The sequence below is a fragment of the Lithobates pipiens genome, unplaced genomic scaffold (genome assembly GCF_037356315.1).
Source record: "Lithobates pipiens isolate NorthernLeopardFrog02 unplaced genomic scaffold, aLitPip1_a1.2 Scaffold_18, whole genome shotgun sequence".
In the NCBI taxonomy this organism is placed as follows: Eukaryota; Metazoa; Chordata; class Amphibia; order Anura; family Ranidae; genus Lithobates; species Lithobates pipiens.
The window spans coordinates 49,661,846-49,684,035 of NW_027507758.1; the positions used below are offsets into that span (position 1 = coordinate 49,661,846).

Sequence of the window (22,190 nt, forward strand, 5' to 3'; positions counted from 1 at the left end):
CGGTTCTTCACCCTAAAGGGGAAGTTCCGCTAGTATTATCCCTCCCCCCCTCCGGTGCCACAATCGGCACCTTTCGGGGGGGAGGGGGGTGCAGTTACCTGGATAATCCAGGTATCTGCACCCACTTCCGGCCAGACCGCCGCATGGCTCCGCCCACCCCCGCATGGCTCCCCCCCCCGTTGTGTTCTGGGAAACACACAGTTCCCAGAGACACAGCGGGGGACCATAAGAGAAGCGCAGCGCAACTTGCGCATGCGCAGTAGGGAACCGGGCAGTGAAGCCCTCATGCTTCACTTCCCGATTCCCTGACAGAGGATGGCGGCGGTGGCTGCAGCGAGACGAGCGATCGCTCGTTATCTGCCGCCGACATCGCTGGAACCTGGGACAGGTAAGTGTGATATTATTAAAAGTCAGCAGCTGCAATATTAGTAGCTGCTGGCTTTTAATATTTTTTTTTTAGGTGCAGCTCCTCTTTAAATAAATCCACAGATAAAAGTGCTCAGCCCCTTTTAATAATCCTCCATCCAGCTCAAAGAGCTTCTTCCCAAGTGTCCCTTCATATGGCCCAGGCAAGTATCGTACATGGAGGGGAGGAGAGCTTCATATAGTGTTGAATGCTTTATTAAACATTAAAGGGGTTGTAAAGGCAGAAGGGTATTTTTTTATCTTGATGCATTAAGATATTTCTTTGTGTGTGCAGCAGCCCCCCTAATACTTACCTGAGCCCCCTTCTTTATCCAGCGATGTCCAAGTGTCCTTTGGCCGTCCGGGACTCTCCCTCCTGATTGGCTGAGACACAGCAGTGGCGCCATTGGCTTCCACTGCCGTCAATCAAAGTTAGTTGGCCAGTCAGGAGAGAGGGGGCGTGGCCGAACCGCAGCTCCGTATCTGAATGGACACAGGGAGGTGCAGCTCAGCTCAGGTGCCCCTATAGCAATCTGCTTGCTGTGGTGGCACTCGACAAGAGGGAGGGGCTAGAAGCACCAAAGAGTGACCCGAGAAGAGGAGGATCTGGGCTGCTCTTTGCAAATCCACGGCACAGAGGAGGCAAGTATAACATGTTTGTAAAGTTTTTTTGTGTTTGTTACTTTACAAAGAAAATAAAAAATTACTTTAATAATACAATTGCTATTTAAAGTAGCTCAGTGCCGAATAGCAAAAATGTCCTCGTCATGAAGTGGGTAGTATCTTCTGGACCATAAGGGGTTAAACTATTTACAATACAGGTTGGGATGCTACAAAATATGGGAACCCCCGGGGGGTGGTAGACATAGAATATTGTATAGATTATGTGTTCCTGACCTTTTCCCCTTCCCTGAAAGCGTCACTCTGCTATAATACTCTGCATGGATGATAGTCCCTATCAAACCTGTTGCTAGCAGTCACGGTGCAGAATGAGAGCCTTTCTATCTATACTGTCAGCCAACAGATATGTGTTTCCAGCCATTTGCAAGTCAAATGTGGCCACTTTTAATGCTGGGGATTGAAATTCCATTTTCCCGTGGAGGGATAGCATTCTGCCAGATAAAGGTATTCATACTATCCGGCGGCAGGCACCCAGCTCTACTTCATATTCATTTTTCAAGAGCGCCTACAATTTGTGGGATATCATCAGACTTTTGGGGACAATTTCTTGTTCCGAGCGATTGCATTCCTTACCCATGGTTTTCTGGCAAAGATGATTGCAGCGCTGTATTTTGTATCTCGGAAAATCCACTTTAAGATTACCCGCTTGTGACAACATTACAGATAACATAGTATTTGAAGCCTGAGATAATTTAAAGGTTTAGTCCTTGGCAGGCTGTGTTTATAGGAATGTCTGTTTTCTTGTGCCTTAAGCATTTTAACTAACCTTTTCATGCATGCTTATCGCCAGCGGAAGTCCGTAATTGTGTTTTGGCGTATCTCATCACAGATTTATCAATTCCTGTGGTGTACATTAAGTGCATTTTTCTTCGTGTACTTAAATGTGTGTACGTTATTTGTTTTATACAATTTTTTAAAGATTTCTTGTCTACCTTTTTCAACATTAGTTTCAATTTGAACTCCAGGATTACTTTCACACTGAGGTGGGGGTGCGTTAGCGGTAAAGCATTTTAGTTTTAGCGGCGCTTTACTGTCGTTTTTAGCAGTGCTTTTTGGCCACTAGCGGGGTGCCTTAACCCCCTCTAGTGGCCAAAGAAAGGGTTAAAAGCACCTGTTTAGCAGCGCAGTCAAATCGTTTTGCAGGCACTTTGGCAGTGCTGCCCATTCATTTCAGTGGGCAGGGTGTGTTGGGAGCGGTGTGTACGCACTGCTCCAGCACTGCCCCAAAGATGCTGCTTGCAGGACTTTTTTTCCACATCCTGCAAGTGCACCGCCCCAGTGTGAAAGCACTCAGGCTTTCACACTGGGGTGGCTTAAGAAGCGCCTTTTAGCCCTAAAATGCCTGAAAAGCACCCCCGTTTGAAAGTGGTCTTAGTGCTTATGTAGTATACAGATTAGTCCTGTCAATTTAAGAAGGTGATCCTAATGACAACTCGTGTATAAGACACCTGTCCAGAGAATCTTTCTTCCATTCAAACCTCTCCATCATGGGCAAGAAGAAAGAGCTGTCAAAGGAGGTCAGGGACAAGATTGTAGACCTGCAGAAGGCTAGAATGGGCTACAAGACCATCAGCAAGAAACTTGAGGAGGAGACAACTGTTGGAGCGATTATTCCAAAATGGAAGACATATAAAATAGCCATCACTTACGCACTGCAAGATTTCACCTCATGGGGTAAGGGTGATCATGAGAAAAGTGAGGGATCAGCCCAGAACTACACAGGAGGAGCTTGTATGTTAATGATCTCAAGGCAGTTGGGACCACAGTCCCCAAACCATCCATTGGTAACGCAATACTTCAGTTTTTGGAGTTTGCCAATGAACATCCAAATGATTCAGAGAAGGTTTGTAATGCTGTGTCTTCCCGATAGACTTTCGACGGAGTTACAACTTACGGAGTTAGGACTTCTGAACGACCAGACTTGCCCACACACGAATGGACTAACGTCCATTGCGTTTTATTTGGTCCGTCGGACCAGTATACAGATGAACTGTTTTCCTGATAGAACATCTGTCCAACGGATTAAATTCCTATTTCTAGGTCCGTCTGAATTTTTTAAAGAAAAACGATTGGATTATTTCACACACGATCGGACTACAGAATGATTCCGTCGGACCTATTCTCCCGGAAAGTCCGGTCGTGTGTATGCGGCATGGGAAACTCTTGTGGTCAGATGAGATGAAAATTGAGCTCTTTGGCATTAACTTGAATTGCTGTGTATGGAGGAAGAAAAATGCTAACTAATGACTCTAAGAACACAATCCCTATAGTCAAGCATGGAGTTGGAAACTAGGGTTGTACCAATACTAGCATTTGCAGGAGTACTTGTTCTCATGCAAATGCTCCGATGCGTCACCCGATATCGGGGCAGTCAAGAATGATTGGCGCGGTGCTGGTGCTTGTAACCCCCCCTGACTGCCCCCCTCTCCCTGCTCCTTTGCCATGTTCTCCGCATAACAATCTTTTATTTAGTTTGTGGAAAAAGGTATAGCATTTATATTGGTATAGCATTTATATAAACAGGTTTCCTAGGCTCATTACCATTTTGAATTTTACAACAAAGGGGCATTGTCCTGTACAGTCCACCCAATTTTTTCTTTTGGATAAAATGGGGAAGGGTTAGTACCCCTGGCAGTTTACCTCTAATCAAGGCTTCATTACTGCCATGTAATGCCTTGACTATAGATCCAGAATATATGCTGAATTTAGTTCCCAACATTAACCTCAAACCTCAAAATGACAAATAAGAACTAATGCTGAGAGAGAGGACGTTTCTGTATATGGTGTTGACCAGCAGTGCCAAATCTTCAATAATCCAGAATCCAGATGTGTGGGACCCTCAATGTTGTTGTGCTCTTGTTTTGAGGCCCTAATGTGTAGTTCCTATGGGAATGAATAGCAAATGTAACAGTCTGACACCGTTAAACACAGGTTGTTGGATGACATTTGGCCCCACTGCACTGCACGGGTTAACGGCTGGTTAAGTCTAGTGGTGTCTAAATCAGATGTAATACTCCTACTCTCTACCCTAATAGGCTCCCTTGATCTATGTGACCAGTCCTGCACTGCCTCCTCTCTAAGGTGCTTCTGACGCAGTCACTGTGGCCTCCTTCATGTACAATGCAGGGTTGATAAACTTTGTACATGATGACGCTGAGGGAACACCCACAGACTGGCGCTTTGGGGAAAAGAGATCAGTGCCTGAACGGACTGTAAGGTAGCTTAAAGAAGCCTCTTCATCTCCCCCCTAGTCTTAACAAGCATTCAGCTCTTATTGTGTGTCAGTCTCAAAAGCAGATACTCTCCTGACCCGATTTGCATCAGTATGTGTATGAGGCAGCCTCAGCCTACACTGTTCCACAAACCACGCCCACTGACACATTTCACCCCACCCATAGTCATCCTCTGACTAAAGCCTCGTACACATGATCGTATTGTTGGCCAACAAAGCGACAGACTTTTGTCCGAAGGGGGTGTGCCAGGAACTTGTCCTGCATACAAACGGTACACAGTTGTCGGCCAATAAACACGAACATAGTCACGTACTACTTGGAATTTCAGCTCTTGAGCGCCACCCTTTGGGCACCTTCTGCTAAACTTCTGTACACACAAGACAAAAATCAGAACAGAACATTGTCCGCCGAAATTACTAGCCTGCCATCCAGCATTTCTTGGCTGAAAGCTGGACAACAATTGTCTGATGGTGCGTACTAACAGTCAGATTTTAGGAAAACCGTTTGTCATCGCACAATTCCATTCTGAAAATCTGAGTGTGTACGAGGCTTTAAGCCCTGATGGGACAAGTGAAATGCGTCGGTGTGCATGGAGGCAGAGGCTGATTCGGGGTTGGGGGACAAACTGGAATTTTGCCTAATTCCCAGAGTTCACCTTTAAAGTGTTGCAAAACTCAGGAGTCTGTATTCACTGTATCTTGTCTCCCACAGCACATAGAGCACGGAAATGCAATTATATTAGTAAATATAAACTGCTAAACACCTTTTCTCATCAGCAGTGTATATAGCAGTCTTGTGACTTCTATCAGTGTCTGGTTAAAGCTTGTAGGAGTTTTTATTCTTCTCTATCTGTCCTATGAGGCTGCAGGACCCCTGACCCTCTGTCTGGACAGTGCTAATTGGCCCTGTGCTGATCACATGCACTACCAAAAAAAAACTCTTTAGCATTACACACCAAACTGAGCATGTGCAAATTGACTCCCAAGGCTGTGTTCTATCAGGAAGTTGGATTGGAAACAGTGGAAGAAGGGGAGGATCAGAGAAGACGGGATCAACAGCCTTTTTACGCAATGTGGGGGATTAAGCCCTTAGGTTCAAAACATGCTTTACTGCATCTACAGGCTGGTTTTACTGTCGTTTAGTAACACTTTAAGCAATGTTCATGTTGAACCGAGCAGTTTAAGTTTGGGTTGTTTTTATGATTTTTTTTATTTTTTTTGTCTTGCAGGATTTGGAGAAAATGTTGGAGTTGACATCAAAGCATGGCAGTGATTTTACTTTTGGCATGTATATGAAAGTTCTGAATTTGTGCTGCGTAAAGGACAAAGCCAAAGAAGCTCTGAAAATAAAAGCGGAAATGTAATGAATTGATGTTCTTATCCTTGTATTGTGCTATAGAGGATTGCATTGCACTGGGAAACTGAAACATGTCTGTTTATTTTATTTGCAAGCTTTGTGCTCACCTTGCATTTCTTAGAATTTGGCTAATAGATTTAAAGTGGTTGTAAACCTCAGACATGAAATATGAACAAAGCCTATCCCTCTCTATAGTGTGTACTTAATCCAGAGCACTAAGCATCATTTCTGTCTGGTGCTTCGTTGGGCCACTTTCACACTGAGTCACTAGCCTGTCGTTTTAGCGGTGCTTTTCAGCTGCTAGCAGAGCACTTTTGACACCCTCTAGCAGCCGAAAAAGGGTTAAAATCGCCTGCAGAGTGGCCTGGGTGGTTTAGGAGCAGTGTGTACACAGCTCCCGCATTGCCCCAAAGATGCTGCTTCCAGGACTTTTTTTTTCCCCTGTCCTGCAAGCGCACCACCCCAGTGTGAAAGCACTCATGCTTTCACACAGGGGCTGCAGAAGAGGCAGCTTTCAGGCACTATTTTTAGCACAAAAACGCCTCGGTGTAAAATTGGCCTCTATCAGCATGAGTCTCCTTTTGACAAGTTATCCTGACAAGAGAAAAAAAAGTGACAGGTGAAGGGATCTCCAGCACACAGCCTGTGATTGACTTCCCCCCATGTGAAAGGGGGTGTGTCTCTTCCTTCCAATCAGCTCTCCTCACTGAGCTCTGCAGTTTGTAATTTCTTGGTATGCACCAAAATTTCAGCAGCCAAAAATAGGGTTTTCAGCATTGTGCCAAAAACACCTGCGACTTTGTTGCGATTTTACTGTGCTTATGGTTTGATTTCATAGGTCACATGACGCAAAAAAATTCACCAAACACTCAAGACAGGTGCATTTTTGATGCCTTCTTGTTGCGTTTTCAAAGCATTTCAATGGGCAGTAGCATTTTTGGTGATGTTGTTTTAACCATTTGCCGCCCACCATCAAATGAGGGATGGTGCGGCTCTAGTTGTGGGTGGAAGTCCTATGATGGGACGGAGCACCCACGGGAGTGTGCGGTGGCCGAGCAGTGTTGCTAGGACATGGTGCGACCCCCGATCTTTGTAAAGAGCCGCTGCTCTTTAACCATGTGATCGGCTGTGTCCAATCGTAGCTGGTCACATGTAAACACAGAAATGCTGGTAATCGCCTCTCATTGCCTCACACTGACAGTGTGTGGCGAGGGGAACCGATATGGGGTATCTCCTCGCAGGGGACATCGAGACCATCAGTGTTCTGATTGTTGGCACTGGTGGTGCTTTACTGTAATAAGTGGCCTTTAGTGATGCCAATCGGTGCTTGCTATCAGTGCCACCCATAAGTGTGGCATATTAGTGCCCATCAGTGCCACCTTATCAGCGCACATCAGAGATGGAGAAAAATTACTTATTTCCAAAATTTACTGACAGTAACTAAACTTTTTTTTTTTTTCCAACATTTTCGGTCTTAATTACTAACATTTTTAAAAAAAAAATTAAAAACAGCAGTTATTTAATACCACCAAAAGAAAGCTCTATTTGTGTGAAGAAAATCATAAAAGTTTCACATGGGTGCATGACCGTGCAATTGTCATTCAAAATGTGACAGGGCTGAAAGCTGACACTTGCCCTTGGCAGATGGGGGGTGAAAGTGCCCTGTAGGTAAGTGGTTAACCTCCTCACGCCCACGCTATTGCTGAAAGAAGGCTACAGTGTGGGCCTAAATTGCCAGGAGGGCATCCATGTACGTCCACCCATGCGTGAGCTGCCTCCGTGCCCCACTCTGTGATCAGCGAAGCAATCTCGGTGGGTCTTCGCTGCTCCGCCGCTGTCATTTGGCAAAGCCGCGATGACGTCACTCCCGCGTATGCGCACGGGAGCCGCCACGTGCAGCATATTCGCAGTTGACAGTGCCACGCTCAGTGCGCCTGCGCGACGCTGTCTACGGCGCATGCGGTGGCTGTCTTTCGGCAAATATCTCCTAAACCGTGAAGGTTTAGGAGATATTTCTTGGACGTACAGGTAAGCCTTAATCTAGGCTTACCTGTAGGTCAAAGTGTGTTGTAAGGGTTTACAACCACTTTAAGGTTTTAGTGCAAAGTTTTGGAAAAGTTTTCCATCACTTTTGGAGAAACTGTTTGTCTTCTGGCCTCTCCTTGATTGCAAAAAAAAAACAGATTTCAAACTGCACGCATGAAATAGGGGAAGAGACATTGCGCTGGCTAATAAGTGTTGTAAATTGCAGGTTAAACTGTTAGGGGTTATTTAACCGCTTCCAGTCCACCTCGCGCAGATATACTGCAGCAGAAGGGCACATACAGGCAGATTAACATACCTGTATGTGCCCCTTTAATAGGCAGCTTGCCGGCGCGCTCTCCAGGATCACTGGTCCCACGGACTGTGTCTGCGGGGATACCCGTGATCGTCTCACGGAGAGGAAGAACGGGGAGATGCTAATGTAAACAAGCATTTCCTCGTTCTGCCTAGTGACACTGACACGGATTACAGCTCCTTGTAATTGGGAGTGGTGATCAGTGACGTGTCACACACAGCCCCTCCCCCACAGTTAGAATCACTCCCTAGGACACACTTAACCTCTACAGCGCCAGTCACATTTACACAGTAACCAATGCATTTTTAATTGCACTGATCGCTGTATAAATGTGAATGGTCCCTAAATCGCACCAAAAGTGTCAGATGTTTCTGCCGTAATGTCGCAATCACGATAAAAATTACTAGTAAAAAAAATTAACAATAAAAATGCCATAAAACTATCCCCTATATTGTAGACGCTATAACTTTTGCGCCAACCAATCAATAGACGCTTATTACGATTTTATTTTTTGCCAAAAATATGTAGAAGAATATGTATCTGCCTAAACGGAGGAGGAAAAGTGTTTTTTTTATATGTTATAGCAAAAAGTAAAAAAGGTGTTTTTTTTTTCAAAATTGGTGCTATTTTGTATACAACGCAAAGCTGATCAAATTTCACCAAAATAAAGCTCTATTTGGTGGGGGGGGGGAGAATGCCAGTTTTGTATGGGAGCCACGTCATACGACCGCGCAGCTGTCGGTTAGCGGCATGAGTGCAAAGCGCGGTAGCCACGTTTTGCCGGGTTTTTCGCCTGAAACGTGGAAACTTTTGCTTCTGAACCCTTTTTTTTGCTTCTGGAAAAACGAGGTTAAACACAACTGCATAAAAACGGCAAAAAACGAGACTGTATACATGGACACATAGGATAACATTGAGTTCAGGGGCAGTTGAAAAAAGTGTCCAACTGCCTCTGAACACACGTTTAACAGCGTCTCGTGTGCATGAAGCCTAAATCTTTTCTGTCACTTCTTGCTTACAAGTAAAAATCCTGTATTTTCTGCCAGAAAATCACTTAGAACCCCCAGAAATTATATATATTTTTTTAGCAGATATACTAGGGAATAAAATGGCGATTGTTGCAATATTTTATGTCACACGGCATTTGCGCAGAGGTCTTTCAAACGCAATTTTTTGGGAAAAAGACACTAATGTTTAAAAAAAAAAAAAATGGTAAAGTTAGCCCATTCTTTTTCGTCCAAAAGTTTTGACTACCTGTTTTTATTTAATATATATTTTGTTTTGTTTTTTGTTTGTTTTTTATGTAAATTGATTGGAGGTTTGTTTTGTTTAATAAATGTTTAAATGTAAGAAATTTTGTGTATCACTTATGAAGGCTGCTTTCACACTGGAGCGGGCAGGCGTTGATGGTAAAACGCTGCTAGTTTTAGCAGCGCTTTACCATCATTTTAGCGGTGCTATTCGACTGCTAGTGGGGCGCATATAACCCAGCTAGCGGCCGAGTAAGAGGTTAAATGCGCCTGTGAAGCGCCACTGCCAAATCACGTTGCATGCGCTTCAGCAGTGGTGCCTATTCATTTCAATGGGCAGGAGTGGTGGAGGAGTGGCATACACCGCTCCAAACTTGCTGCTTGCAGGACTTTTTTTAACGTCCTGCCAGCGCATCGCCTCAGTGTGAAAACACTGGAGCTTTTACACAGACTGCAGGGGGAGCCGTTTTGCAGGCACTTTACAGGCGCTACGTTTAGCACAAAAGCGCCTGAAAAACACCCCAGTGGGAAAGGTGTCCGTTAGATTTTATGAGATGAAGGGAGAAAAAAATAAATAAAAATTGGCATAACATATCGGCCCAAAAAAATTGGCATCATATATCGGCCATTGGCCGCCGTGATTTCTAAATATCGGCATCGGCCAGAGAAGAGCCCATATCGGTCGACCTCTACTGTTGCCTTTCTATCATCTCAAACTTGTCTTCCCATTCTTCTCTGACATCAACAAGGTGTTTTCCTCCACACAATTTCCGCTCACTGGATATTTTCTCTTTTTCGGACCATTCTCTGTAAACCCGAGAGATGATTGTGAGTGAAAATTCCAGTAGATCAGCAGTTTGTGAAATACTCAGACCAGCCCATCTGGCACCAGCAACCATGCCACGTTCAAAGTCACCTAAATCCCTCTTCCTTCCCCATTCTGATGCTCTGTTTGACCTTCAGCAATTCGTTTTCAACACGTCTAGATGCTTAAATGCGTTGAGTTGCTGCCATGTGATTGGCTGTATAGCAATTTGTGTTGCCAAGCAATTGAACAGGTGTACCTAATAAAGTGGCCAGTGAGTGTATTTCACATTTTAATACGTTTTGTTTTTCTCACCCAGGACATCCCGTGAAGATTTTACCGAATCACCTACAGCACTCACGTACATGAGACTTGTGAACGTGCTGGCACAGAATGGTCTTATTGAAGGTAGGTGCCGTCCCTTCGACATGCATTATTCTCATTCAGTAAAAATCTCTCTCCACCGCAGTGAAAAAACAAAAAACAAAAAAAAAAGGACTTGTTATTAATGGTATATCATGCCCTGGAAAGTGCCTGGACATTTTGCATATAAATTTGCATGTGAATTCACCCAAAGCCTCATGGACGGTGCAGGCCATTAGTTTTAATGGCTTGGCAGGCTTGTCATTTACATTTGCACAGCTCAGTGCATTTTGCATTTCTGTGGCGGGGGTTGTTTTTTTTTTTTTATTAGCATTGCTGTTTTGGATTGAGTTTGAAGATCATGACTTATGGCACAAATTGCGTATGTGCCCACACTAATGGCTTTGTTTGTGCTTAAGGAGGTTTGATGGCTGAGCGTAAACCTAAAACGTTAACCTCTGTGGAAAGGAACCGGCGGAGCTCCTACAGCGATCGGGGGATGCCACCCTCCCACCCTCGTCTTTTAAAGCATTCTTAACTTGGTTTACTGGTCTCTTGTAAATTTAGTTAAAGGTGGGAATAATCTGCAGTATGAAGGGAGTTTGGTTAGCATTTAGTCTCATTCAGTAGACAACGGGAGTTCCGTGCTTAACGGATGTCATTTCCCTGCCATCCACCTTCAGCACCTGGCTGCTCGCTGGCTAAATCCTTAACCACTTCAGTCATTAGGGTTTGCCCCCTTAATGACCAGGCCAATTTTTTGCGATACGGCACTGCGTCGCTTTAACTGACAACTGCACGGTCGTGCGACATTGTACCCCAAAAAAAATTGATGCCCTTTTTTCTCACAAATAGAGCTTTATTTTGGAGAAATTAAGAAATTTGGCATGGAAATCGAATACATAAGGCACCTCATCCCAGTATTTATAAAGAATATGGGACTGGGGGAGGGGGATTTTTACGGTGCCTAAAATTAATAGGATATGTCAATGTGAAAAAATGAGATAAGGGAATTCCAGAAATTAGATACAATAGATAATTTAAAAGAAATGAACACTGGTTCTTTATTTAATGAGAGTCATAAAAATATGTATCATCAAGGTTGATTCATAACAATACATTGGATAAAAATCGTTGTCTACTCAATGTGATATAGTCAAAGTTTAATCGTTGGTCAAAAGAGTCCCAGCATGTTTCGCCATTACGATGGCTTCTTCAGGGAAACCATTTTTTTTGACCCAAAGGGAGACGAACAAAAACTATAAATAAAAATAAACAATCAGTTATTGTTACAGGATATAGTTAGATGAATATCACTTGGTCCTTAATCAGGGTAAGTGTCTAAATATGGATATTGAATATTAGAAATAAGCAAAATAAAAAATAAGATTTAAGTTTGATAAGGAGATTTATAATAAATTAAATACCCCTGGCTCACCTCCAAGCCTGCAACTGATGAAACACTCTCGGGGGAGAAACGTCCAACCCTATGAGGAGGAGAGACCAATCGGCACAATTTTTATAAATGGGTTAAATATACATATAATGGTGTATACGGGGAAAGTAATGCCTCGTACATACCAGATAAAGAGTTAATGTAGGAATACTAGAACAGGAACACCAAAAATTTGGAAGGGTTTGAGATGAGATAGACGCAATATCAACCAGCCTGAATGCACACAAAAGTCCAAAAAAAGCATAGCCTTGTTAAATAAGGGGCCTATAGTAGATAGCAAAGCAGGAGTTTAAATTAAACTATAAATAGAGAAGGTAATCTATGAATACGCTCACCTGAACCTAAAAAAGGAGGGGTTCTATGTTTGTTCAGTAACCAGGAACAATAGTTGGTATCCGACAGGAAGGCTGAACCTGAACAAAGGCTAGGCAGTGGGCGTAGTGCTTAGAAATAGAGCCCCTATTAATACAAGAAAGGAAGGGAAAATATATATAGTCAAACGACTGTGCATATCCGACAGCAGGGAAGGCTGAGAAAGTGTGGATCAAAACCAGCCTAGACCAGATTAACCTTCTTTCAATACGCTTAACGAATCGGCGTCCCCCGAGAGCCAGTAACCAACCTGTGGTGGAAGGGTCTTATATACCCCCCACTCTGTTGCCGTTCAAACGTGGATGCCGACAATGAGCGAAAACGACGCAACACTGCGCATGCGCCAAACGTGGACGCTGACAGAGCGGACAGGACATTAACTGCGCAAGCGCCCGCTAGGTGACCTAAGCCTACAGTCCCCAGAATGCTTTGCAGCTGGCATCGCGTCATCATAACAATATGCTTGACGCAAATGTCAGCGATGACAATGCAAAGTAAGGAGCTCAGTCAATCAGTAAGTAGGACATAGGAGGCAAAGAAAAGATTGGGGGCAGCAGAAAGAATAACAATATAATCAAATAATAAATAAAAAGGTACAAGAAAAATGCCAGCTAATTGAACCGACAAATTACTCAAATCCAAATGAAATAAGGATAATAGAATACCAGATGCAGGACCAGGCAATATTCATGAGGATATAAATGATATGAGTAAATAAGAATGATATAATGAAACAGTGGTATAAAAAGGGAAAAGGTGACAAAAACAAGGACCACATTACAGGTAATCCAAAAATGATGAAAAACCGTAAAGAGAATTATGTTTATACACATAATTGACATACAGTAATATACAAAGTTGATAATGAAATTACAAAATAATAAGATATCATAAACCTTAATCAAAAGCAAAACAAAATATATATAATATAATAGAATAAATGTTTAAGGGGGAAAAAAAAATTGTTGATAAATGTAAATATAGAAACAAAAATACAAGCACAAATACACCCACTCCAGTATAATTGCGGTAAGCATGGCAGGTTATCAAGCAGGGTTAAGCTTGAATGTGTCTAGGGCAAATTATAAAAATGCTTAAAGGTAATATATTCATTTAAACCAGGGTACTTACTAGCATCGAAATTATATATCCATTTTGTTTCAAGTTGTAGTAGGGTGGAGTCTACCGGTACATGCTCAAGGGCGTAAAACTGTACTACTCTAGAGTCGAAATTATGATGATGACCAATATGTCTATTAAGTGCAGTGGTACATTGACGTTTCAAAAGAGGCAACATATGATCTCGAATGCGTTTAAAAAAAGGACGTTTCGTTTTGCCGATGTAAAAACATCCACAAGAGCATGTAGCTAGATAAACTATTCAAATGGTTTTACAGGTAACATTGTATTTTATAATATGTTGAGATCCGTTGGGCAGAGAAACATACGAGGAGTTGGAAATAAATTGACAAACGTCACAAGATCCACAGGGAAAGGTACCCTTCCTGATGGCTCTGGTTTGTTGTTTGGACACAAAATGACTGGTAACCAAGCGATCCTTCATGGATGAGGATCTACAATAAGTAATTTGGGGATAAGGCTTGATGTATGTCTGGATTGTCTGGTCTGCCAAAAGGAGAGGCCAGTACTTCAGGAGAATTTCTTTCATTTGAGAGTGTTGTCTTGAATATTGGGTAATTTTCCGGATTGGTTGGTCATTGGTAGAGGTTTTTAAAAAAAAAAAAAAAGATCAGTTCTATTTAGGTTAACCACTTTATTGAAGGTGCGTTTTAAGAGCGACTTGCTATAGCCTCGCTGATTGAGTCTAGTAAATAAATCTTCCGCAGCCAGGTGGAAGTCTGCATCCAAAGTACAGTTTCGTCGAAGACAAAGATACTGACTATATGGGATGCTATTCAATAAGGGTTGAGGGTGGGCACTTCAGGCATGCAGAATTGTGTTTCCTGACGATGGTTTACGATACAGAGATGAATTGAGTCTACCGCTATTGTCTATCTTAATTTGCAGGTCCACAAATTCAGTCTGAGATTGACTATACTTCATAGTAAACCCCAGATTGAAGTTATTATTAGCTAGTTCATCAAAAAAGAGTTTTTTTTTTTGGTGGCATTTGATCACCTCTGCGTTTTATTTTTTTGTGCAATAAACAATAAAAAAAAAAAAATTGCTATAATGCATATCCCCCAAAAAAAAATGTATTCATCATTTTAGGCTATTTATTTTTGTGCAATAAACAATTTTGAAAACCAAAAAAAATAATTGCTATACTACATATCCAAAAGAAAAAAAATTATGAAAATATATTCAGCATTTTAGGCTGACATATATTCTACCTATTTTTGGTTAAAAAAAACACGCAATAGGCATATATCGCTTTGGTTTGAGCAAAACTTATCGCATCTACAAACTATGGGATAGATTTAGGGACTTTAAATTGTTTTTACTAGTAATGGCGGCAACCTGCGATTTTTAGCAGGACTGAGACATTGCGGTGGACAAATCTGACCCCAAAAGGGGTTAACAGGGGGCACCAAGGGTTAACTGTTCCTGCAGCGTGTTCTAACGGTAGGGGGGGTAGGCTGGCAGGGACATGACAGAGATCGCTGTTCCCGATCACTGGGTCAGTAGATCTTTGCCAGATCTCCTGTCAGAACGTGGATCTGTCAGAACTCGGCCTCTGTACTAGGCAATCGCTGGTCGCCGGCGGACAGAGTCCGCCTAACCAGCGGGAGGGAGAGTGCACCAACACGCGGCCACCCGAACCGCGGTACAGCGATTTGCGCATGAGAGCCGACCTGCTACTGTATAACGACGACGGCTGCTTGTCTAGTGGTTAAAGCGTTTGTTACCCTAGCACTTCAGATTCCTGATATGTGCCGCTGTACCATGTACTTGTATGAGAAAGTATCCTGTTCTACTTTTGCTGCTTCCTTTGTGTAAAATCCCTGGTGTTCCTGCCAGTCCCCTTGCTTTCCTATTATAAACTGACCACACTTGTTCTGATATCCACCCTTAACCCTTTGAGCGTCCGTGGTGTTAACCCCTTCCTTACCAGTGTCATTAAGTTATTAATACAGTGAAAGTGCTTATTTTTCTTTTTTTTTTAAAGCATGGATCACTGTATTGGTGTCACTAGTCTCTAAAAAGTGTCACTTGTCAGATTTGTCCACTGCAATGCTGCTAAAAATCGCTGATCGCTACCATTACGTGTAAAAACAGTAAAAAAAAAAAAAAAAAATCACAAAATCTATTCTATGGTTTGTAGACACGATAAGTTATATGCTTATTGTGATATTTTTGGTAAAAACAAAAACAAAAAAAAAGGTAACTGAATACATGTTGATCTAAACTGATGAAGACATTCAATATTTGTTTTTTTTTTTTTTTGTTTTTTTTATTGGAAATGTTTTATAGCAGAAAGTAAAAAATAAAAACTGTAGAGGTGATCAAATACTACCAAAAGAAAGCTCTGTTTGTGGGGGGGGGGGGAAACCATACATTTTATTTAGGTACAGCGTCGCACAACCGTGCATGTGTCAGTTAATGAAATACAGTGCCGTATCGCAAAAAATGGCCCCGTCATTGGCCTCTCTGGCTGCTGGTTGTTTCAGGAGCGGGTGCAATTTACATGCTTTTTTTGCGCCCACAACCACCCACCCAAATGTGAACCCAACCTTAGGGGTGGCTACATTTAATCCTACACTGTATCTATGGAGGACCAACATAGCCACCTTTTGAACGGCAGCATTATTAAACAGCAGAGAAGGTGGTTTTAAATGGAATAGTAGTTTTAAATGGACTTTAGTGATTAACAATGTAAAGCTGAACTTCATTTATCACTTTTTTTTTTTTTTTTTTTTTTTTTTTTTTTTTAGGGAACAACTGCCAAATTTTTTTCCCCTTTGGGATAAAGGTTTTTCATAAAAAGCTGGGCATTGTGAGCACCCCCTGCCAATGTTAAATGGTTTGTTTCAACCCTCTGCTGCTACTTCTGGACGGCTTGATCCCTTAGGGGTTAATTTTCTGCATTGTGTGTAAAGGCTTTTGATTCGGTCTTCTCTGATCCTCCCCTTCCATCTACTGATAGAACAGAGCCTTGGGGGCAAGCTGCACATGCTCAGTTTGGTGTGTATAGAGGCTTTTTTTTTTTTTCCTTGGCCCTGTGATGGTCACATACACTCCAATCAGCACTGTCCAGACAGAGGGGCAGGGTCCCGCAGCCTCATAGGACAATCAGGGGAGAATGAAAACAACTCCTACAAGCTTTAACCAGTGCTCTCTGCACACTGATAGAAGTCACAAGACTGCTGTATACTGCTGATGACAAACTGTATTTAGCAATTTAGATTTACTAAAATAATTCCTTTTCCATGTTCTGTGTACTGTGGGAGACCAACTATAGTGAATGCAGGGTCCTGGGTTTAGTAACACCTTAAAGGATACTGAAAGTGGTTGTAAACCCACTTTTTGGACTTCTACCTATAGGTAAGCCTTATTCTAGTCTTCCCTATAGGTAGTGGAAATATCTCCTAAACGTGCATGCGCGGGGAAGAAACAAAACGAAGTGCCGTTTCTTCCCTAGACTGTGTGCTGTTAATCGCAGCTCACGTGCGCATGCGTGGGAGTGACGTCGCACTGCTCCAGCAAATCACAGAGCTGCCTACACAGGGGACATCACTGGATTCTTTTGCAGGTAAATGGCACATAATGGGCTAGTATGCGCATGCATACTAACTAGCCCATTATGCTTTTCATTTGCAGGCTTTGCAGTGAGCAAAAGAGAAAGTAAAACCCATGAGGGTTAACTTCCTCTTTAAAAACAGACTTGCGGGCGAGATCACCAAGTAATAAACTTGAGCGGAGTATATCATGTCATTTTTTATTTTGGCCATAGTTGCACTTTAAATTAAGTTATACTCTCCATCCTGAAACCTTGGCACATTTGAACCTGAATAAACATCCGAGTTTCAGATTTCTTTTTTTTCTTTTTTTTTTTTTTTTTTTTTTTTTATAACATGGTCGTATTTTTTTTCTCTATTGGCTTATTGCAAAATGTTTGCGTTTATTCTGATTCGTTTGACCACACGCCAGTTCATCACCCCCTGATTCTGTTTGCGTCTGTATTAATATTTTGAATTAAGTTGCCAGCGGGGCGTCTGCTCAGTTTTCCATAAAGCCGCGCTTTTTGCTTTGCATAAGGTTGAGCTTATTTAAATATGTGAAGATTTGCAGTGAAATTCCAATTTTCAGAGAAGCATCGGCGAGCCTCGCGCTCACTCATCGCGCATCTCATCATCTGTGCTGCAATATGGCCCGCAGTGGAAACATTATGTGCTTGGTCAGGCTGCTGGAAGTAAATTTAGCTTTAAGCTTTCCTTTATTGTTTAAAATATGTACCGGAGCAGAGAAATGTGCAGAACCAATGAGCCAGTGCATTGAATATAAATAAGGCAGAAGTAACGTGTTCGCCTCTAGCCCTGTGCAGGACGGGCAGCGCCACATTTTCTACGCCTTATTTGCAAAGCGTAATTATTTTCCCGGCCGCAGTTTTCTTCGCAAGTTACTGAAAACAATGTTAAACTACTTTAACCCCATTGGTTGTGTTCTTTTCCACATTGATAAAATATTCTCTGTTTTCTGATGGATGTAAACCCTAACTGAATGTCATTTAATTGACTAAAGCCATGTGTATCATTAAATTCATTTTTTTTTTTTTTATGTGTGTGGAAATTTTGCTTACATCCCGGTATCTAAATGCTGCTGATCTCCCGCAACCTCTTTGCAGCCTTTTCCTGACTTGATGCTCTGCAGTGAGAGCTGCATGACATTTCAGGGCTGGTTTCTTGATGGTGAGGGTGGCCCATACGGGCATGACATTTGCTGAAATGGCCACTTGTAGTCGGCGTCTAAAGCCTGTATGACAAGGTTACAATACACAAGCTTATTTAATCACTTGACCTACAGAAGTTTTACCCCACCTTCATAACCAGGCCATTTCTTGCGATATGGCACTGACAATTGCGTGATTGTGAAATGCTGTAACTGCCCCCCCCCCCCCCCCTTACAAAATTGGTGGTATTTGATCACCTCTGTGGTTAATTGTTGCGCTATACACAAAAAAAGACAAAAAAAAATTTTTTTACTTTCTGCTATAAAATGTATCCAATAAAAAAAAAATCGAATTTCTTCATCAATTTAGGCCAATATGTATTGTGCTACAACAGAGACCTGCAATTAGCGGATCTGCAGCTTTTGCAGAACTACAAGTCCCATCATGCCTCTGCCTCTAAGTGTCATGCCTGTGTCTGTCAGTCTTGCTATGCTTCATGGGACTTGTAGTTCTGCAACAGCTGGAGGTCCGCTAATCGGATATCCCCGTGCTACATATTTTTGGTTAAAAAAAAAAAGTGTATATTGCTTGGTTGGTTTGCACAAAAGTTACAGTGTCTACAAACTACAGGATATTTGTTATGGAATTGTTTTTTTTTTTTTTTTTTTTTTTTTTTTTTTTTTACTAGTAATGACAACGATCAGCGACTTATAGTGCGGTGGACAAATCAGACACTAGCTGATGCTTTTGACCCTTTTTGGGGACCAGTGACACTAATACAGTGACCAGTGGTAAAAATATGCACTGTCACTGTACTAATGACACTGGCATGGAAGGGGTTAATGGACGTTCAAAGGGTTAAATGTGTGCCTAACAATGTGTTTCCTTGCTCTGTGGGGTGGTGCTTTTTACTATGGGAAGGGATTGATCCATGTCCCTGCTTTGCAGGAATACAGTATCAATGCCTTCCCTACTCTGACTGGTGATCTGCCCTGTTTACTCCTGCTGTGTCTAATTACTGTGGGAGGGGGTCACCGGTGGCCAGGAGTGCAGGATTGTGTACTAGGTACGTGATCCCCCCCCCCCCCCTGTAGACACCCGGCTGGGACAGATTCTGGCTTCACGTCCGGGGGACCACTGTGCAAGTCGTTCTGCACATTGTGAAGGGTTCTGCAGTCTTCTGGGACCTGTGATGTGTCTCAGAAGACTGAGGGGGGAGGGAGGGGTAAAAGAGAACTTCCAGTTGGATTGCCTAGGCCAGGAGTCTCCAAACTGGCCCTCCAGTAGTTCAGGAACTACAATTCTCATCGTGCCTAGTCATGTTTGTGAATGTCAGAGTTTTACAATGCCTCATGGAAAGTGTAATGCCGCAACAGCTGGAGGGCCATCAATTGGAGATCTATGCCCTAGGCGATCGGAGTGGGAGTGGGTACCTGTCAAAACAAGGTACCTACTCCCCCCCCACCCCCACCCCCCTCAAAAAAAGTGTCATTTGTAGAAGAGGGGGGGATGGAGGCCTTAAAGTGAAACTTCTCCTTTTGGGTGGAGCTCTGCTTTAACTCTTCCTGTCCCACTGTAACTGCCTGGCTGTATCAGCGATATGACCAGACAGATGCACAGTCTGCAGTACCGCGACATTACACCCGAACTGCTGATCGTGGGTGCAATGCTTTACAGGTCCATTACAAAAATAAATGCATATTTATTTACATGCAAAAAAAGTGCAATTTTTTTTGTAAAGGTGAACTTATCCTTTAAAGTGGTTGTAAACCTCAGACATGAAATATGAACAAAAAACAAATACAGACATTACATCTAAGAATTGGTAAGCTGCAATATAATGTTAGTATTTGGATTTACCGCTTTAAGACCTATATCAGGGATATGCAATTAGCAGACCTCCAGCTGCTGCAGAACTACAAGTCCCATGAGGCATAGCAAGACTCTGGCAGCCACAAGCATGACACCCAGAGGCATGATGGGACTTGTAGTTTTGCAGCAGCTGGAGGTCTGCTAATTGCAGATCCCTGACCTGTATGTTTGTTTTAGGGGTTGGATTTACATTTAAATAAACAAATTCTGTTAACTTTGGAAGTCTTCCTTTTTACTTTCTCTCTATAGATTCATCTGCTTACAGTGGATATAAAAAGTCTACACACCCCCGTTAAAATGTCAGGTTTTTGTAATGTAAAAAAAAACAAGACCAAGATAACCAAGATAAATTCAGAACTTTTCCCCCTTTAAAGAGGAACTAAACCCTGATGGGATTACTACTTCTTTGTTTCCCTGCAAAGGTAAAGCATAATGATGCATAGTAGCCCATTATGTGTCACTTACCTGACACAGGAGCCAGCCATGTCACCGCTGTCCCCTGTAGTACGGAGCATCCATCTTCTTCCGGGTATCGTTGCTCCGGCCACTCACAGCGCCGGAGCAGCGATGATGTCACTCCCGCGCATGGGAGCCGCCACTAACGGCTTGTCGCAGTTAGCAGCAGCATACTGCTAACGGCAATAGTGCGCATGCGCCATAGACAGCAGTGCCTGTCTTTTAGTAAATATCTCCTAAACCGTGAAGATTTGGTGATGTTACGAGTTCAGCGCTTTAAAATTAACCCTTCGCTAACCAATAGCCACATTCAAAAGCGATTAAAGAGGAAGTAAACCCTGATGAGTTTATTTCATTTTTTATTCCCTGCAAAGGTAAAGCATAACGGACTACTATGCATCGCATAGTAGTCCATTATGTATCACTTACCTGACACAGGAGCCAGCGATGTCACCGCTGTCCCCTGTAGTCCAGCGCATCCATCTTCTCGGTGGGTCTTGCTGCTCCGCCGCTGTCATTCGGCGAAGCCGCCACTCACGGCATATCGCCGTTGACGGTGCCACGCTTAGTGCGCCTGCGCGTCGCTGTCTACGGCGCATGCGCCGTAGACATCGGTGCCTGTCTTTCGGCAAATATCTCCTAAACCGTATAGGTTTAGGAGATATTTCTTGGACCTACAGGTAAGCCTTAATCTAGGCTTCCCTGTAGGTCAAAGTGGTTTGTAAGGGTTTACAACCACTTTAATGTGACCTATAAACTGTAAAACTCAGTTGAACAACAAACTAAAATCTTTTAGGTGAAGGGAAGTAAAAATAAAAAATGAAAATGATGTGACTGCATAAGTGTGCACACCCTTACACTAATACTTTGAAGCACCTTTTGATTTTATTACAGCACTTTGGGGTATGAGTCTATCATCATGGCACATCTTGACTTGGCAATATTTGCCCACTCTTCTTTGCAAAAACCTTCCAAATCTGTCAGATTGTGAGGTGCATCTCCTGTGGACAGCCCCCTTCACATCACCCCACACATTTTTTCAATGGAATTCAGATCTGAGCTCTGGCTGGGCCATTCCAAAACTTTAATCTTCTGGTGAAGCCATTGCTTTGTTGTTTTGGATGTATGCTTTGTCATGCTGAAAGATGAAGTTTCTCTTCATGTTCAGCTTTCTATCAGAAGCCTGAAGGTTTTGTGCCAATATTTACTGGTATTTGGAACTGTTCATAATTTTCTCTACCTTGACTAAGGTCCCTGTTCCAGCTGAAGAAAAACAGCCCCAAAGCATAATGTCGCCACCACCATGCTTCACGGTGGGTATGGTGTTCTTTTGGTGATGTGCAGTGTTTTTGCACCAAACATATCTTTTGGAATTTTGGTCAAAAAGTTCAACCTTGGTTTCATCAGACCAGAACACATTTTCCCAGTACTTGCCAGATAGTCCTGCAGCTCCTTTAACCACCTAAGGACCCAGTCTCTTTTTTTAGAGTCTGTGTTTACATGTTTAAAACCGTTTTTTGTTTTTTGCTAGAAAATTACTTAGAACCCCAAACATTATATATTGTTTTTTTTTCCAACACCCTAGAGCAGTGATGGCGAACCTTGGCACTCCAGATGTTTTGGAACTACATTTCCCATGATGCTCTGGCACTCTGCAGTGTAGATGAGCATCATGGGAAATGTAGTTCCAAAACATCTGGGGTGCCAAGGTTTGCCATCACTGCCCTAGAGAATAAAATGGCGGTCATTGCA

General features: G+C 42.7%; 1 protein-coding gene across 1 annotated transcript in view; it reads left to right on the top strand.

Moving 5' to 3' along the window:
* The window catches only part of LRPPRC (leucine rich pentatricopeptide repeat containing), a 313,757-nt gene that overhangs the window by 147,246 nt on the left and 144,321 nt on the right, over positions 1-22,190 (top strand). Inside the window, exons 22-23 of the mRNA XM_077485668.1 lie at positions 5,548-5,678; positions 10,388-10,476. Coding sequence (XP_077341794.1) covers positions 5,548-5,678; positions 10,388-10,476 — 220 coding nt within the window. The remainder of the gene's footprint in view (positions 1-5,547; positions 5,679-10,387; positions 10,477-22,190) is intronic.